The sequence below is a fragment of the Carcharodon carcharias genome, chromosome 1 (genome assembly GCF_017639515.1).
Source record: "Carcharodon carcharias isolate sCarCar2 chromosome 1, sCarCar2.pri, whole genome shotgun sequence".
Taxonomy (NCBI): Eukaryota; Metazoa; Chordata; class Chondrichthyes; order Lamniformes; family Lamnidae; genus Carcharodon; species Carcharodon carcharias.
Genome location: NC_054467.1, coordinates 273,700,096 through 273,719,861, shown reverse-complemented (window position 1 = coordinate 273,719,861; position 19,766 = coordinate 273,700,096). Strand labels below are relative to the sequence as shown.

General features: G+C 45.3%; 1 protein-coding gene across 1 annotated transcript in view; it reads left to right on the top strand.

Moving 5' to 3' along the window:
• fbxo41 (F-box protein 41) overlaps nucleotides 1-19,766 on the top strand; it is a 302,145-nt gene that overhangs the window by 172,331 nt on the left and 110,048 nt on the right. The window contains exon 12 of the mRNA XM_041192053.1: nucleotides 16,045-16,140. Within this exon, the coding sequence (XP_041047987.1) occupies nucleotides 16,045-16,140 (96 nt within the window). The remainder of the gene's footprint in view (nucleotides 1-16,044; nucleotides 16,141-19,766) is intronic.

Below are 19,766 nucleotides of genomic sequence, written 5' to 3'. Positions count from 1 at the left end.
GAGTGTTGGTCCTCTAGAGAGTGACAGTGGGGAGTTAATAGTAGATCATCAGGAAGTGGCGGAAGAAATGAACAAATATTTTGCTTCTGTGTTCACTATGGAGGATACAAAAAACATTCCAGTAATAGCTGCAAATCAGGAGGTGAACGGGAGAAGAGAACTTGGTGAAATTGAAATCACTAGGGAAATGGTACTGAGCAAATTGTTGGAGTTGCGGACTGGCAAGTCTCCGGGTCCCGATGGACTACATCCTAGGGTTTTAAAAGAGGTGGCTTATGAGGTGGTCGATGCACTAGTATTAATTTTTCAAAACTTGCGAGGCTCTGGAAGGGTTCCTTCAGATTGGAAAGTAGTAAATATAACCCCTCGATTCAAGAAGGGAGGGAGGCAGGAAACAGGAAACTATAGGTCAGTTAGCTTGACATCTGTTGTGGCGAAGTTATTAGAATCGATCATAGCTGGGCACATAGAAGAGCTCAAGGCAATAGCCAAGTGTTTGCACGGTTTTATGAAAGGAAAATCACATTTAACCAGTTTATTGGAGCTTTTTGAAGGAGCAACATGCGTAGTGGATAAAGGGGAGCCTATACTTGGATTTCCAGGAGGCATTTGATCAGGTGCCACATCAAAGATTATAACGGAAAATAAAAGCTCATGGTGTAGCATGGATAGAAGATTGGCTGGCTGACAGAAAACAAAATGGGTCTTAAATGGGTCTTTTTCCAACTGGCAGGATGTGACGATTGGAGTCCCACAGGGATCTGTACTGGCGCCTCAACTTTTTACAATATACATCAATAACTTAGATGAAGGGGTAAAGACATTGTAGCTAAATTTGCAGATGACACAAAGAGGTAGGAAAATGTGTCATGAAGAGGACATGAGGAGGTTGCAGATGGATATAGATGAGCGAGTGGGCAAAGATCTGGCAAATGGAGTTAAATGTGAGAAAATGGGAAAACTTTGGCAGGAAGAACAAAAAAGCAGAGTATTACTTAAATGGAGAATGGCTGCATAATTCTGAGGTGCAGAGGGATCTAGGTGTTTTAGTACATGAGCTACAAAAAGTTGGTATGCAGGTACAGCAAGTAATTAAGAAGGCTAATTGCTATCCTTTATTCCAAGGGGGATTGAACATTAAAGTAAGGACGTTATGCTTCAGTTACACAGGGCATTGGTGAGACCGCACCTCAGATACTGTGTGCAGTTTTGGTCTCCTTATTTAATGAAGGCATTGGAGGCGGTTCAAGGGAGGTTTTCTAGATTGATACCTGGAATGAGTGGGTTATCTTATGAGGAAAGGTTGGACAGACTGGGCTTGTTTCCACTGGAGTTTAGAAGAGTGAGGGGTGATGTGATTGAAGTATACAAGATCCTGAATGGTCTTGACAAGGTGGACATAGAAAGGATGTTTCCTCTTGTTGGTAAGTCCAGAACTAGGGGGCAGTGTTTTAAAATTAGGGGTTGCCCTTTTACAACAGAGATGAGGAGAAATTTTTTCTCTCAGAGGGTTGTGCGACTTTGGAACTCTCTGTCTCAGAAGGTGGTGGAGGCGGGGACATTGAATATTTTTAAGGCAGAGGTAGATAGATTCTTGTTAGGGAAGGGACTCAAAGGTTATTGGGGTTAGATGGGAATGTGGAAATTGAAACACAAAGATCAGCCATAATCTTATTGAATGGTGGAGCAGGCTCGAGGGGCCGAATGGTCTACTCCTGTTTCTATTTCTTATGTTCTTATGATCATCCACTTGGCACTTCTGGCTGAAGATTGTAGCAAATGCCTCGGCCTTATCTTTTGCGCTGATGTGCTGGGCTCCTCCACCATTGAGGATGGTGATATTTGTGGAGCCTCCTCCTCCAGTGAGTTGTTTAACTGTCGACCACCATGACGATTGAAAGGGGCAGAACTGCAGAGCCTAGATCTGATCTGTTGGTGTATCTCTGGCTATCACTTGCTGCTGATGTTGTTCAGCACGCAAGCAGCCCTGTGCTATAGCTTCACCAAGTTGACACCTCATTTTTAAGTATGCCTGGTGCTGTTCCATGCATGCTCTCCTACATCCTTCATTGAACCAAAGTTGATCCCCTGGCTTTATGGTAATGGTAGAGTTGCGTTTATGCCAGGCCATGAGGTTACAGATTGTGGTTGAATACAATTCTGCTGCTGCTGAAGGTCTGCAGCGCCTCATGGATGCCCAGTCTTTAATTGCTAGATCTGTTTGAAATCTATTCCACTTTGCATGGCGGTAGTGACACACAACACGATGGAGCGTATCCTTAATGTGAAGGCGGGTCTTCGTCTCCACATGGACTGTGCGGTGCTCACTCCTACCGAAACTGTCATGGACAGATGCATCTGTGGCAGGCAGGCTGGTGAGGATGAGGTCAAGTATGTTTTTCCCTCTTGTTGGTTCCCTAACCACCTACCACAGACCTAGTTGAGCAGCTATGTCCTTTCAGAATCGGCCAGCTCGGTCTGTTGTGGTGTTACCAAGCCACTTTTGGTGATGGACATTAAACTCCCCCACCTGGAGTCCATTCTGCAATATAGTCTTGCTAGAAGCCAGAAGGTCCAAGGAGACAGTTGAAGGTCTGTAACTCTTTACTATGGGCATGTCAAGCACTGATGTTCTGTTGGCACAACTGAGCATTTGAGAGAGAATGCGTGGAATGAAGTTTGAATGCACATGGCGATCCAGGGGAGAGGAACATTGGAAGGAGAGCTCGAGGCCCTGGAGGTGGACCCTTGTGGAAGGCGTCTGAGAGAAAGCAGTTTGGGAGAAGATTGAAAAGCGAGTTCTTCAAAAGTGGAGACTGGAAACCCTTGCGTGAAAGACGGAGTACAGTGATACCAGTTGGCTCACAGTGTGATAAGCAAAGAACAAAGAACAAAGAAAAGTACAGCACAGGAACAGGCCCTTTGGCCCTCCAAGCCTGCGCCGATCATATTGCCCGTCAACTAAAACATTTTGCACTTCCGGGGTCCGTATCCCTCTATTTCCATCCTATTCATGTATTTGTCAAACTGCCTCTTAAACACCACTATCGTACCTACTTCCACCACCTCCTCTGGCAGTGAATTCCAGACACTCACTACACTCTGCGTAAAAAAACTTGCTCCGCACATCTCCTCTAAAGTTTTCTCCTTTCACCTTAAATCTATATCCCCTAGTAATTGACTTTTCCATGCTGGGAAAAGCTTCTATCTACTCTGTCCATGCCACTCATAATTTTGTAAACTTCTATCAAGTTGCCCCTCAATCTCTGTCGCTCTAGTGAGAACAATCCGAGTTTCTCCTCATAGCTAATAACCTCCAGACCAGGCAGCATCCTGGTAAACCTCTTCTGCACCCTCTCCAACGCCTTCGTATCCTTCTGGTAATGTGGCGACCAGAATTGCACGCAATATTCCAAGTGTGGCCTAACCAAGGTTCTATACTGCAGCATGACTTCCCAGCTTTTATACTCAATACCCCTGCCAATGAAGGCAAGCATGCCATATGCCTTCCTGACTACCTTATCCACCTGCGTTGCCACTTTCAGTGACCTGTGGACCTGTACACCCAGATCCCTCTGCCCGTCGCTGCACTTAAAGGTTCTGCCATTTACTGTATAATTCCTACCTGTATTAGACCTTCCAAAATGCATTACCTCGCATTTGTCCCGATTAAACTCCATCTGTCGTTTCTCCGCCCAAGTCTCCAACCGATCTATATCCCGTTGTATCCTTTGACAATTATCTTCACTATCTGCATCTCCTCCAACCTTAGTGCCGTCTGCAAACTAACTAATTAGCCCAGTTACATTTTCCTCCAAATCATTAATGTATACTACAAACAGCAAAGGTCCCAGCACTGATCCCTGCGGAACACCACTAGTCACAGCTCTCCATTCAGAAAAGCACCCTTCCACTACTACCCTCTGTCTTCTATGACCAAGCCATTTCTGTATCTATCTTGCCAGCTCACCTCTGATCCCGTGCAACTTTACCTTCTGTAGCAGTCTGCCATGAGGGACCTTGTCAAAGGCCTTACTGAAATCCATGTATATAACATCCACTGCCCTTCCGTCGTTGATCATCTTTGTCACCTCCTCGAAAAACTCAATCAAGTTAGTGAGACACGACCTCCCCTTCACAAAACCATGCTGCCTCTCACTAACATGCCCATTTGCTTCCCAATGGTAATAAATCCTGTCATGAAGAATCTTCTCCAATAATTTCCCTACCACTGATGTAAGGCTCACCAGCCTATAATTTCCTGGATTATCCCTGCTACCCTTCTTAAACAATGGAACAACATTGGCCATTCTCCAGTCCTCTGAGACCTCACCTGTAGCCAGTGAGGATACAAAGATTTCTGTCAAGGCCCCACAATCTCCTCCTTGCCTCCCTCGGTACTCTGAGGTAGATCCCATCTGGCCCTGGGGACTTATCCACCTTAATATTTTTCAAGACGCCTAACACCTCTTTTTTGATCTCAACATGATCCAGGCTGTCTACACACTCTTCCCTAGACAAATCGACCGCTAAGACCTCTTTGGTGAATGCTGATGAGAAGTATTCATTTAGTATCTCTCCCATTTCTTCTGGCTCCTCACACAGATTCCCACCACTGTCCCTGAGTGGGCCTACCCTTTCCCTGGCTACCCTCTTGCTTTTTACATATGTATAACAGGCCTTGGGATTTTCCTTAACCCTGGTTGCCAGTGACTTTTCATGACCCCTTTCAGCCCTCTTGACTAAGTTTCTTCCTACTTTCTTTATATTCTCCACGGGCTTCATCTGTTCCCAGCCTTCTAGCCCTTACGGATGCTTCCCTTTTCTTTTTGACTAATCTCACAATATCCTTCGTTATCCAAGTTCCTGAAACTTGCCATGCTTATCCTTCATCCTAGCAGGAACATGCTGGTCCTTAATTCTTATCAACTGACGTTTGAAAGCCTCCCACATGTCAGTTATTGATTTGCCCTCAAACATCCGCCTCCAGTCTAGATTCCTCAGTTCCTGCCTAATATTGTTATAATTAGCCTTCCCCCAATTAAGCACCTTAACCCGAGAATTCCTGTTATCCTTATCCACCAGTACCTTGAAACTTACTGAATTATGGTCACTTTTCCCGAAATGCTCTCCTACTGAAACTTCGACCACCTGGCCGGTTTCATTCCCTAATACCAGGTCCAGTATTGCCCCTTCCCTAGTTGGACTATCTACATATTGTCTCAGGAAGCCCTCCTGGATACACCTTACAAATTCTGCACCATCCAAACCCCTAGCGCTAAGTGATTCCCAGTCAATATAGGGAAAGTTAAAATCATCCACCACAACAAGCCTATTGCTTTTACATCTTTCCAAAATCTGCCTACATAACTGTTCCTCAATCTCCTGCCAGCAATTGGGAGGCCTATACCCCCAACATTGTGACTGCACCCTTCCTATTCCGGAGCTCTACCCATATTGCCTCGCTGCATGAGCCCTCTGAGGTGTCCTCCTGTCATATAGCTGTGATAGTCTCCTTAATCAGCAGTGCAACTCCCACCTCTTCTACATCCCTCTCTATCCTGCTTGAAACATCTAAATCCTGGAACGTTTATCTGTCAATCCTGTCCATCCTTCAACCAAGTCTCTGTAATAGCAATAACATCATAGTCCCAAGTACTGATCCAAGCTCTAAGCTCATCTGCCTTGCCTGTTATACTTCTCGCATTGAAACAAATGCATTTCAGACCCCCAGTCCCACTGTGTTCAGTAATTTCTCCCTGCCTGCTCTTCCTCTTAGTCCTACTGGCCATATTCACTAGTTCCCAGTCATTTATTTCACCTGCTGACCTATTGCTCTGGTTCCACTCCCCTGCCATACTAGTTTAAACCTTCCCGAGTGACACTAGCAAACCTCACAGTCAGGATATTAGTGCCCCTCCAGATTAGATGCAACCCGTCCTTCTTGTACAGGTCCCACCTGCCCTGGAAGAGATCCCAATGATCCAGATATCAGAAACCCTCCCTTCTACACCATCTGTTCAGCCACGTGTTTAGCTACACTATCTTCCTATTTCTAACCTCACTGGCATGTGACACGGAGTAATCCTGAGATTACAACCCTAGAGGTGCTGTTTTTTAACCTTCTGCCTAACTCCCTGAACTCCCGCTGCAGGACCTCGTCACTCTTCCTGCCTATGTCGTTAGTACCAATATGTACCACGATCTCTGGCTGTTCTCCCTCCCCCTTCAGAATGTCCCGTACCCGATCAGAGACATCCTGGACCCTGGCACCAGGGAGGCAACATACCATCCTGGTGTCTCTTTCATGACCACAGAAGTGCCTATCTGAGCCCCTGACTATAGAGTCCCCTATGACAATTGCTTTTCTGTGCTTTGAACCCCCCCTGCTGAACAACAGAGCCAGCCGTGGTGCCACTGCTCTGGCTGCTGCTGTTATTTTCCCCTGATAGGCCAGCCCCCTAACAGTATCCAGAACGGTGTACTTGTTAGAGAGGAGGACAGCCACAGGGGATTTCTGCACTGACTGCCTGCCCCTTCTAGCGGTCACCCATCTATCTGTCTGTACCTTGGGTGTGACCACATCTGCAAAACTCCTGTCTATGAAGCTTTCTGCCACCTGAATGCTCTTAAGTGCATCCAACTGCTGCTCCAACCGATCCATGCAGTCTGTGAGGAGCTGCAATTGGATACACTTCCTGCAGATGTAGTTGTCCGGGACACTTGAAGCGTCACAGATTTCCCACATCCCACAGGTGAAGCACTTCACCCCAGCAACTGCCATTTCTAGATCTATTTAATAAATTAATTAAAATCTAATAACTGCTTGTTGACTCCTTATTAACTATACGTTCCCTAGGGCTAGATTTCTACTATAAATGCTAAATTCTAAGAACAGTAATCATCTGCTTTTGGTCGGGATACCCTCTAGTTATTAATTAAGTGATTAATTTATTTGGTTTAATTAGCTTAACAATGTTTTAGTTTCAAATTCAGTGTAGATTCCCTACCAGCCAATCAGATCACAGATTTACCGTGACGCCTCTTTTAATTTTTTTTTTTAAGACCCGAGGTCTGCCCTCCGACTCTGCTCCCTGGAACTAGGCTGCGAATCCCCGAGGTACGGTTTTTATACTCACTGCTCTGGAACTCCGCCCTCCAACTCTGCTCCCTGGAACCAAGCATTTGGGGGAAGTTGATGAAGTTTGGAGTGGCAAACAGATGGAATTTAACCCTGAAAAGTGAGAGGTGATACACTTTGGAAGGAGTAATTTGACAAGGAAGTATTCAATGAACGGCATGACACTAGGTAGTTCTGAGGAACAAAGGGACCTTGGCGTGTGTGTCCATAGATCTCTGAAGGCGGAGGGACATGTTAGTGGGGTGGTGAAAAAGGCATTTGGGACACTTGCCTTTATCAATCGAGGCATAGATTACAAAAGTAGGGAGGTCATGTTGGGAGTTGTATAGAACCTTGGTGAGGCCACAGCTGGAGTACTGTGTGCAGTTCTGGTCGCCACATTATAGGGAGGATGTGATTGCACTGGAGGGAGCGCAGAGGAGATTCACCAGGATGTTGCCTGGGATGAAACATCTAAGTTATGAAGAGAGATTGGATAGACTTGGGTTGTTTTTGTTGGAGCAGAGAAGACTGAGGGGTGACCTGATCGAGGTGTACAAGATTATGAGGGGCATGGACAGGGTGGATATGGAGCAGTTGTTCCCCTTAGTCGAATGGCCAGTCACGAGGGGACTTAAATTCAACGTGAGGGACAGGAGGTTTAAAGGTTGGGGGAGAGGTGGATGAGAGGAAAAACTTTTTTACCCAGAGGGTGGTGACAGTGTGGAATGCACTGCCTGGGAGGGTGGTGGAGGCGGGTTGCCTCACATCCTTTAAAAAGTACCTGGATGAGCACTTGGCACATCATAACATTCAAGGCTGGTAAATGGGATTAGGTAGGTAGGTCAGGTGTTTCTCATGTGTCGGTGCAGACTCGATGGGCCGAAGGGCCTATTCTGCACTGTGATTCTGATTCTGTGATTCTGGCATCTGTCACTTGGTTTCAGAATGTGGTGTGTCTGACGACAGGTTGCCTATTGGTTTACATGGACTTACTGTGAACATGAGAGTATAAGATAGCTTTTGTAACTTGTGTTATCCTTACAAATCTCTATACTCGCCGACACGCAAAATGACATGCGGTGACATTGGAAGGAACTCCCGGCATTATCGCGCCCCATTTAAAGTTTCAGGAAGGCGGGGGCGCAGCAAAATCAGCTGTGCTCCCGTCGACCTGTCACTGGCCAATGGAGGCCATTGACAGAACAATTAAAGTAATTAGTGGACCTGCCTGTCCAACCTTAAGGTCGGCTGGTTGGCCAGGAGCCCTGGCGGGAACTAGAAAAAGCATAAAACCTCATTCACGGTGGGATGGGGTTTCATGTAGGGTTTTAAAAATTTAATAGCTTTTTTGGAAATTATGAACATGTAACTCATGTGACATTGTCACATGTGGGGACATGTTAGGGAAATTTTATTTTTCTATTTTGAGTTTATTCACATTTAGAGCCGATCTCCCTGAGGCAGCACTGAGCCTCAGGGAGATGAGTCACTCTGTCGTGCGCATGCGCAAAAGAGCACACTCTCGATTTTAGGAATCCCCCTCCGCCTGCACAGGGAACGCATAGCACCGATCGGAAGCGAACCCCCCCATCAACTTCCCCCCCAACGGGGGGAAAATTCAATCCATAGAGTCATAGAAGTCTACAGCACAGAAAAAGGCCCTTCAGCCCAATGAGTCTACATCAAACGAGTACCTAACTATTCTAATCCCATTTCCCAGCACTAGGCCCATAGCCTTGTATGCCATGGCATCGCAAGTGCACATCCAAATACTACTTCAATGTTATGAGTGTTTCTGCCTCTACTACCCTTTCAGGCAGCGAGTTCCAGATTCCCACCACCCTCTGGGTGAAAAAACTTTTCCTCACATCCCGTCTAAACCTCCTGCCCCTTACCTTAAATCTATGACCCCTGGTTATTGATCCCTCCACCAAGGGGAGAAGTTCCTTTCTGTCTACCTTAACTATGCCCCTCATAATTTTCTACACCTCAATCATGTCCCCCCTTATTCTCCTCTGCTCCAGGGAAAATAACCTCAGTCTATCCAATCTCCCCTCATATCTAAAACTCTCCAGCCCAGGTAACATCCTGGTAAATCTCCTCTGCACTCTCTCTAGTGCAGTCACATCCTTCCTATAATGCGGATTCCAGAACTGCACGCAATACTCTAGCTGTGGCCTAACCAGCGTTTTATACAGTTCCAGCATAACCTCCCTGTTCTTATATTCTATGCCTCTGCTAATAAAGGCAAGTATCCCATATGCCTTCTTCACCACCCTATCTACATGTCTCGCTACCTTAAGGGATCTTCCCTGGGGCCAAGCTTGTCCAGTGGTAACATCAGCTGGGATCATAACAATGCTAAGGCTTTTTAAATTACTGGCTAGGCCCCAGCTGGAGTACTGTGTCCAGTTCTGGGCACCATACTTTAGGAAGTATCTCAAGGCCTTGAAGAGGAAATTTACCAGAATGGTACCAGCAATGACATACTTCAATTTTGTTTGGAGGCTAGGGTAGTTCTTTTTTTTTTCATAAAGCAAAGATTGTTAAAAGAAGATTTAAAATTCAAAATTTTGCTGTTCAAAATTATATTAGGTTTTGGTAGAGTAGTTAAACTGTTTCCAATATCAGGCAGATCAGAAACCAGAGGACACAGGTTTAATATAATTGGCTGAAAAATGCATAGATACTAGATTGATCACAGCATAGAATGAGGCCATCATGCTTGCTCCCTGCAAGAGCAACTCAGGTGATCACAATCTCCTGCCTTTTCCTCATTGCCTTGCATTTTCTCTCTTCAGATACAGCCGAACTGATGTTTTATAAAGGTTCACCTTTCCCCTTGCTTTTGTTCTCTTTGGCTCTATTCATAAAGCCCAGGATGTATTCCTTACTAACCATTTTTCTCACCTGCCTTGCCAGCTTCAAAGATTTGTATACGTATACCCCCATTGTCCTCTGCTCCTCCACCCCCATTAGCATTTTATTTTTTATTTTCTTTGTTCTTTTTTCGAAAATGTATCACTTCACACTTTTCGATTAATTTTCATCTGCCACATGTCCATCCATTCATGGCTCCAGTCTCTTTGGAATCATATAATTGTCACCTGTAGAAAAAACAGTCTAAATAACAACTGTCATGTCTCTCATTAATTTAGCAATTAACTAAAAGTTACTGTTAGGGTTGGAAGGAGGTGAGTTTTAGTCCGGCTTTAAAACAGGGCTCATAAAGGCTGTGCTTGCTTGCAGCTGTAAATAGTTAATTAGATAATTGGCTTAATCAGCTTCAGAGGCTAGGTTCAGAGAGTGCAAAAGTAGGCTATCTTATAGTGCTGAATTTGTCGGCACTGGAGTGCTGTGTTTGGCTGCAGTAGAGAGCTTCAGTTAACTATAAGTTGCTGTTAGATGAGGAAGAAGGTGGTGAGTTATTGACTAGAGAGCAGAGGCCAGCAAGAGCAGTATAAAAGGGCATGAGAAACAGAGGCAGAGACCGGAGAGGAGAGATGTATCCTTAGGACCTTCAGGTGGTGGAGTTCGAAGTGACGTCACGATTCAAAAAGTGACGTGATGCAGGGGAGGCAGCTGATTAGTAAGTAGGGTCAGGTGAGTACTTTTCCTTCTACTTTTTCTACTTATTAAACTTGCTGCAGTCCATTAGCTTAAATAAAATAAGGTGAGGACTTTGTGCTGTAGTGGGAGTGTTTGGAGTGGAATAAGGCCCCTAGCAAAATTAGTACTCTTTTTAAAACTAATCTGAAGGAAGTTGTGGCAGCAGAGTTCACACCCGTGATATGCTCCTCCTGTGCTGTGTGGGAAGCCGTGGACACTTCCAGTGTCCCTGGCAACCATGTGTGCAGGAAGGGTGTGTTCCTGTCTGGCACAAAAATAAAACAGGAAAGGTGACTAAACCATGGATTACAAAAGAAATTAGGGATAGTACTAGATCCACACAGGAGACATAAAATTGCCAGAAAAAGCAGCAAGCCTAAGGATTGGGAGCAATTTAGAATTCAGCAAAAGTGGACAAAAAGATTGATCAAGAAAGGGAAAATGGAGAATGAGTAAACTTGCAGGGAACATAAAAACTGACTATAAAAGCTTCAATAAGTATGTGAAGAGAAAAAAAATTAGCAAAGAAAAATGTAGGTCCCTTACAGTCAAAAGCGGGGGAAATTATAATGGGGAATGAAGAAATGGCAGAAGAATTGAACATATATTTTGGTTAATAGGACTGTTAAAGGCTGAAAAATTCCCATGGCCTGATAATTTTTCTGGCTGGCAGGCAGTGACTAGTGGTGTACTGCTAGGATCAATATTCATGATATTTTGAATGACTTGGATGAGGGAAGCAAATGCAATATTTCCAAGTTTGCTGACGACACAAAACTGGGCGGGTTTGTGAATTGTGAGGAGGATGCAAGGAGGCTTCAGGGCGATTTAGACAAGTTGTGTGTGTGGGCAAACACATGGCAGATGTAATATAATGTGGATAAATGTGAAGTTATATGCTTCAGTGTGAAAAACAGACAGGCAGAGTATGATTTAAATGCTGATATATTGGGAATGTGGATGTACAAAGGGTTCTGGGTGTCGTTGTACACCAGTCAATGAAAGTAAATAGGCAGGTACAGGAAGCAATTAGGAAGGCAAATGTTATGTTGGCCTTCATTGCAAGCGGACTTGAGTTTTTTTTTTTCATTCATTCACAGGATGTGGGCTTCGCTGGCTGGGCCAGCATTTATTGCCCATCCCTAGTTGACCTTGAGAAGGTGGTGGTGAGCTGCCTTCTTGAACCGCTGCAGTCCATGCGGTGTAGGTAGTTCAGAAGTAGGGATGTCTTATCGCAGTTACACAAGGTCTTGGTGCGACCACCTCTGGAGTATTACGTGCAGTTTTGGTCTCCCGACCTAAGAAAGGATACACTTGCCATAGAAGGAGTGAAGCGAAGGTTCACTTGGCTAATACCGAGGATGGCAGGATTGTCGTATGAGGAGAGATTGGTTTGGTTTGCTAGAGTTCAGAAGAATGAGAGGGAATCTGATTGAAATATAAAATTCTTACAGGGTTAGACAGACTAGATGCAGGGAGGATATTTCCCCTGGTTGGGGAGTCTAGAACCAGGAGCTACAGTCTCAGGATACGGGGCAGGCCATTTAGGACTGAGATGAGGAAATATTTCTTCACTCAGAGGGTGGAATTCTCTACCACAGAGGCTGTGGAGGCTGGGTCACTGAGTATATTCAAGAAAGAAATTGACAATTTTTTGGATATTAGGGGCATCAAGGGGTATGGAGAGAAAGCGGAAATATGGTGATGAGATAGAGGATCAGCCATGATCGTATTGAATGGCCTACTCCTGCTCCTAGTTTCTGTGTTTCTATGTCATAAATACAAATTTCAAAACCGTTGTGATAGTGTAACCAAGTTTCCCTCATGGATTTGGTCCGCCTGGCATCATCTGCCACGTCATAACACAACCTACATTTATGTAGTGCCTTGGAACATAATAAAGCATCCCAAGATATCTCACAGGAGAGTTATCAGTTAAAATTTACATTGAGCATAAAATGCTGACATTCGGACAAAGTGGTAGGTTTTAATAATGAGGCGACAAAAAGGTTTGGGTTGGAAACTCAGAGCAAGTTAGGGATGCACCAAATTTGGAGAAGTATAGACCAATGGGTGTTATGGAGCTGAAAATGGATGAAGCCTTGGATTTTGAACAGGAAATGAATGGAGCTAGGGGAGAAACTGGAGACAGAGATGCAAGCTCAGGAAAGGAGGAGGCGATACCGTAGTGGTATTGTCACTGGACAAATAATCCAAAGACCCACGGTAATGCTCTGGGGACCTGGGTTTGAATCCTGCCTTGGCACATGGTGGAATTTGAATTCAATAAAAAACTCGAATTAAAAGTCTAATGATGACTATGAAACCATTGTCGATTGTTATAAAAACCCATCTGGTTCACTAATATCCTTTAGGGAAGGAAATCTGCCGTCCTTACCTGGAGTCACATGTAGGCCAGACCAGACCTACAGCAAATGTGGTTGACTCTTAAATGGTTGAGGAAGCCACTCAGTTGTAGCAAACCGCTACAAAGTCACAAAAAGGGAATGAAACCGGACGCACACCCAGCATCGACCTAGGCACCGGAAACAACAAAGGCAATCACAGCCTTCTCCACCCTTCAAAGTCCTCCTTACTAACATCTGGGGGGTACTGCTAAAGGGAGAGCTGTCTCATGGACTAGTCAAACAACAGCCTGATATAGTCATCCTCATGGAGTCATACCTTACAGATAATGTCCCAGACTCCACCAACACCATCCCTGGGTATGTCCTGTCCCACCGGCAAGACAGATCCAGCAGAGGTGACGGGACAGTGGTATACAGTCGAGAGAGAGTTGCCCTGGGGGTCCTCATGACATCAGGTCACACATGGGCAAGGAAACCTCCTGCTGATTATCACGTACCGCCCTCCCTCAGATGATGAGTCAGTGCTTCTCCATGTTGAACATCACATGGAGGAAGCACTGAGAGTGTGCTCTGGGTGGGGGACTTCAGTGTCCATCACGAGTGTCTCGGTAGCACCACTACTGACCGAGCTGGCCGAGTCCTAAAGAACGTAGCTGCTAGACTGGGTCTGCAGCAGGTGGTGAGGGAACCAACATGAGGGAAAAACATACTTGACCTCATCCTCACCAACCTGCTCGCCACAGATGCATCTGTCCATGACAGTATCGGTAGGAGTGACCACCGTCCAATCATTGTGGAGACGAAATCCCTTCACAATGAGGATACCCTCCATCATGTTGTGTGGCACTACCACCGTGCTAAATGGGATAGATTTCAAACAGATCTAGCAACTCAAGACTGGGCATCCATGAGGCGCTGTGGGCCATCAGCAGCAGCAGAATTGTACTCAACACAATCTGTAACCTCATGACCCAGCATATCCCCCACTCTACCATTACCATCAAACCAGGGGTCAACTCTGGTTCAATGAAGAATGCAGGAGGGCATGTCAGGAGCAGCACCAGGCATACCTAAAAATGAGATGTCAACCTGGTGAAGCCATAACACAGGACTACTTGCATGTGAAAGAGCATAAGCAGCAGTGATAGACAGAGCTAAGCGATCCCACAGCCAAAAGATCAGATCTAAGCTCTGCAGTCCTGCCACATCCAGTTATGAATGGTGGTGGACAATTAAACAACTCACTGGAGGAAGCGGTTCCACAAATATCCCCATCCTCAATGATGGGGAAGCAAAAGATATCATCAGTGCAAAAGATAAGGCTGTATTTGCTACAATCTTCAGCCGGAAGTGCTGAGTGGACGATCCGTCTCGGCCTCTTCCAGAGGTCCCCAGCATCACAGATGCCAGTCTTCAGCCAATTTGATTCACTCCACGTGATATCAAGAAATGGCTGAAGACACTGGATACTGTAAAGGCCATGGGTCCTGACGATATTCCGGCAATAGCACCGCAGACTTGTGCTCCAGAACTTGCTGCACCCCTGGCTAAGCTGTTCCAGTACAGCGACAACACTGGCACCGACCTGGCTATGTGGAAAAATTCCCAGGTATGCCCTGTGCACAAAAAGCAGAACAAATCCAACCTGGGCAATTACAGCTCAACTCCCAAGGTGAGGTGAGAGTGACTGCCCTTGACATCAAGGCAGCATTTGACCAAGTGTGGCATCAAGGAGCCCCAGCAAAACTGGAGTCAATGGGAATCAGGGGGGAAACTCCCTACTGGTTGGAGTCATTCCTAGCACAATGGAAGATGGTTATGGTTGTTGAAGGTCAGTCATCTCAGCTCCAGGACATCACTGCAGGAGTTCCTCAGGGTAGTGTCCTAAGCCCAACCATCTTCAGCTGCTTCATCAATGACCTTCCTTCCATAATAAGGGCAGAAATGGGGATGTCGCTGATGATTCCACAATGTTCAGCACTGTTCGCGACTCAGATACTGAAGCAGTCCATGTCCAAATGCAGCCAAACCTGGACAATATCCAGCTTGGGCTGACAAGTGGCAAGTAACATTCATGCCACACAAGTGCCAGGGAATGACCATCTCCAACAAGAGAGAATCCAACCATCACCCCTTGATGTTCAATGGCATTACCGTCACTGAATCCCCTACTATCAACATGCTGGAGGTTATTATTGACCAGAAACTGAACTGGACTAGTCATATAAATACTGTGGCTACAAGAGCAGGTCAGAGGTTAGGAATCGTGCGATGAGTAACTCACCTCTTGTCTCCTCAAAGCCTGTCCACCATCTACAAGGCACAAGTCAGGAGTGTAATGGAATACTCCCCACTTGCCTGGATGAGTGCAGCTCCTACAACGCTCAAGAAGCTTGACACTGTCCAGGACAAAGCAGCCTGCTTGATTGGTACCACACCCACAAACATTCACTCCCTCTACCACTGATGCACAGTAGCAGCAGTGTGTACCATCTACAAGATGCACTACAGGAATTCACCAAGGCTCCTTCGACAGCACCTTCCAAACCCACGACCACTGCCATCTAGAAGGACAAGGGCAGCAGATAGATGGGAACACCACCACCTGGAAGTTCTCCTCCAAGTCACTTACATCCTGGCTTGGAAATGTATCGTCGTTCCTTCACTGTCGTCAGGTCAAATTCCTGGAACTCCTTTCTCAGTAGCACTGTTGATGTACCTACACCACATGGACTGCAGAGGTTCATGAAGGCAGCTCACCACCACCTTCTCAAGGGCAACTAGGGATGGGCAATAAATGCTGGCTCAGCCAGCGAAGCCCACATCCCATGAATGAATGAAAAAAAATGACAGGGGCAACTGAACTGCTACTGCCATAGTTTTACATTGATTTGTGTTCTTTCCAGTTTGTTCTAACTAAACCTTAAATTTATATATTTTAAGGAGTTCAACAGATCCAGTTGGCCATGAAGTGATTTGGGCTTTGGGAGCCGGGTGTAGAGACATCATCTCTCTGCAGGTTGCACCATTACATCCATGGTAAGGACATTACCTTCCATTCTTCATCAACTGTTAACTATTTGTCATTAGAATTGGGAATCCAGATGTGGCAAATGAGTAATATACGCTATTGTCGGGTATGTGACCTTGATACACCAATTCGTATGATTGAGACAAGCTATGCTGAAAATGTAGCCAAACGTCCTGACCGAAGCCGACTATTCAGTTTTAAGAATTTCTACCAGTAAGCTGTGCTCCATATGTGACTCAGTTGATTATGCAACTCAACATTCTCAGCCATCCCACGCTGATGAAGTCAAAGTTCCATGTGCAACAGCTGGCTAAAACCTAGAAGTTGCACTAAGGTGTGATTTTTCTGATCAATTCTTGCCAAAGTTTCAAATTTTGATGTAAAAGAAAGACTGCGAGGTCTCACGCCTTATTTACTAAGTATTGCAAAGTATGTTTACCTCTATTGTATAAGTGTATGCAATTATAAAATAGTGGAACTGAGGACTTAGTTGTGATATAAAATGAACTACCATTGCTGATGTGAGGTTGAGAGTGGAGGCTATACATAGATGAAACAGAAAGAAATACATTGCAAGCAGAATAAGCTGATATGAGTTTGGTGAGTGGGGAGTTCAGTGAGGGGGGAGGAATTGTTTTTTTTTTCTACCTTTTTCTTACTTTAGTGTGGTGGAAGGAGCTATTTGTTGAGTGAGTATCTGGTAAGTCAATTAGGAATTAAGAAATGTATAACTCTTATTGTAGGTGGCACTGGCATTTAATAAGTACAGTACATTGAAGTATGCATAAGAATTATTCTAAGTTAATTAAGAAAGTATTAAATTAAATTAACTAAGTAACATGAGTAACAATGGCAGGACAGGTGTTGTGTTGCAGCTGTGGAATTTGGGAGCTCCTGACACCAACGCGATCCAGGGCATAATGCCTGCATAAAGTGTAAGCAGATGAACGAATTCTGGTTCAGGATTATTAATCTGGAAGTTGAACTGCAGACATTGTACATCATCAGAGAGGGGAAGAAAGAGCTGGATACTTTGTACCAGGAGATGGTCACACCCATTAGGATAGGGTCATCTATTATGGTCAGTGATGAGGGACAGGAGAGTGTGACCATGAGTGAGGCAGGTAAAGGGACCGAGCAAACGGTAGTGGAGGAGCCCTCATCCTTTGCAGTTGTCAAACAAGTTTGAGGTGCTTGCAACCTCTGTGGATGAAAGCAAGGTCTGTAGGGTGGATGAGCAGGCTAGCTATGGCACCATGATACAAGAAGCAGTTCAGCTAGGATAGGCTGGGGGTGGGGGGGGAGCAAAAAGGTATGCAGTGGTAGCAGGGGACAGTATAGTGAGGGGGATTGACACTGTTCTCTGCAGCAAAGGGTGAGAGTCCAGAAGGCTGTATTGCTCACCTGTTGCCAAGGTTTGGGACATATGCTCAGGGCTGGAGAGGAGCTTACCTTTGGGAAGAGCAGTCAGAGAGGCAGACCTGCAGGAGATACATGGAGCAGGCAGAGAATAAATGGAGCCTAGGGAGTGCGGCCTACATCACTCACCTTGGGGAAGAGCAGTCAGAGACGTGGACCTGTTAGCTGCTCGGAACCGGCCAGCCCTCGAAAGGAGAATGGAAAGAAAATTATGACATCACAGGGAAGAAGCAATATGATTGCTTGGAGAAGAATCTAGCTGTTTGGTGAGTATCATTTTTTTAATGAATCACAGGATGTGGGCTTCATTGGCTGGGCCAGCATTTATTGCCCATCCCTAGTTGACCCTTGAGAAGGTGGTGTTGAGCTGCTTTCTTGAATCGGTACACCCACAGTGCTGTTAGGGAGGGAGTTCCAGGATTTTAGTGATAGTGACCACAACATGGTACAGTTTAAGTTTGTTATGCACAAAGAAATAGACAAGTTGCAAAAAAAATGTTTTGGATTGGGGGAGAGTGGATTTTAGTAAAATAAGGCAGCATCTGGCCAAGGTAGACTGGGAACAGCTACTTGTGGGGAAATTTACAGAGGAGCAGTAGGGGGCGTTCAAAAAGGAAATGGGGAGGGTACAGGCTCAACATGTTCTCTCTAGGGTGATAGGAAGAGTAACAAGCCCAGAGAACCATGGATGACCAGAGATATTCAGGTTACGATGAGAAGGAAAAGAGAGGCTTTTAGCAGGTACAAGGGAAGCAAATCAGCAGAGGCATTAGTGGAGTATATACAGTGCAGGGTGGAGCTTAAGAAAGCAATTAGGAGAGCAAAGAGGGGATATGAGAAAGCTCTGGCTGGTAAAAGTAGGAAAAATCCCAAGATATTCTATAAGCATATCAATGGGAAGAGGATACCAGGGAAAGAGTAGGGCACATAAGGGACCAATCTATGGGTGGAGCCAGATGACATCGCTAGAGTGTTGAATGAATACTTCACATCTGTCTTCACCCAAGAGAATGAGGATGAAGGTATCGAACTTGGGGAGAGACACTATGATGTTCTTAAGCAAATTGATATAGGGAGTGACAAGGTATTGGAGGTGTTGGCAGGCTTAAAAGTGGACACATCTCCAGGTCCGGATGATTTGTTTCCCAGACTGCTGAGGGAGGCAAGGGAGGAGATCGCAGAGGCTCTGACCCAAATTTTTAATTCCTCTCTGGCCATGGGGGAGGTACCAGAGGACTGGAGAACAGCTAATGTGGTTCCACTATTTAAGAAGGGTTGTAGAGATAAACCAGGGAACTACAGACCAGTGAGTCTCACATCAATGGTAGGGAAGCAATTGGAGAAAATTCTGAAGGAGAGAATTTATCTCCACTTGGAGAGGCAAGGTTTAATCAGGGATAATCAGCATGGCTTTATCAGAGGGAGGCCTAACAAATTTGATTGAATTTTTTGAGGAGGTGACCAGGTGTGGAGATGAGGGTAGTACAGTTGATGTAGTTTATATGGATTTCAGCAAAGCCTTTGGCAAGGTCCCACGTGGGAGACTTATAAAGAAGGCAAATGCACGTGGGATACAGGGTAATTTGATAAGGTGGATTCAAAATTGGATTATTTGTTGGATACAGAGAGTGATGCCAGAAAGATGCTTTCGTGACTGGAAGCCAGTGTCCAGTGGCGTACCACAGGGATCTGCGCTGTGTCCCCTATTATTTGTCATTTATATAAACGACATAGATGACTATGTGGGATGTAGGATTAGTAAGTTTGCGGATGACACAGAGATTGGCCGGATGATTAACAGTGAGGTTGAGTGTCTTAGGCTACAGGAAGATTTAGACGGGGTGGTGAAATGGGCAGATGGAATTTAACCCTGAACAGTGTGAGGTGATACACTTTGGAAGGAGTAATTTGACAAGGAAGTATTCAATGAACGGCATGACACTGGGAAGTTCTGAGGAACAAAGGGACCTTGGTGTGTGTGTCCATAGATCTCTGAAGGCGAAAGGGCATGTTAGTGGGGTGGTGAAAAAGGCATGTGGGACACTTGCTTTTATCAATCAAGGCATAGATTACAAAAGTAGGAATGTCATGTTGGAGTTGTATAGAGTCTTGGTGAGGCCACAGTTGGACTACTGTGTGCAGTTCTGGTCGCCACATTATAGGAAGATTGTGATTGCACTGGAGGGGGTGCAGAGGAGATTCACCAGGATGTTGC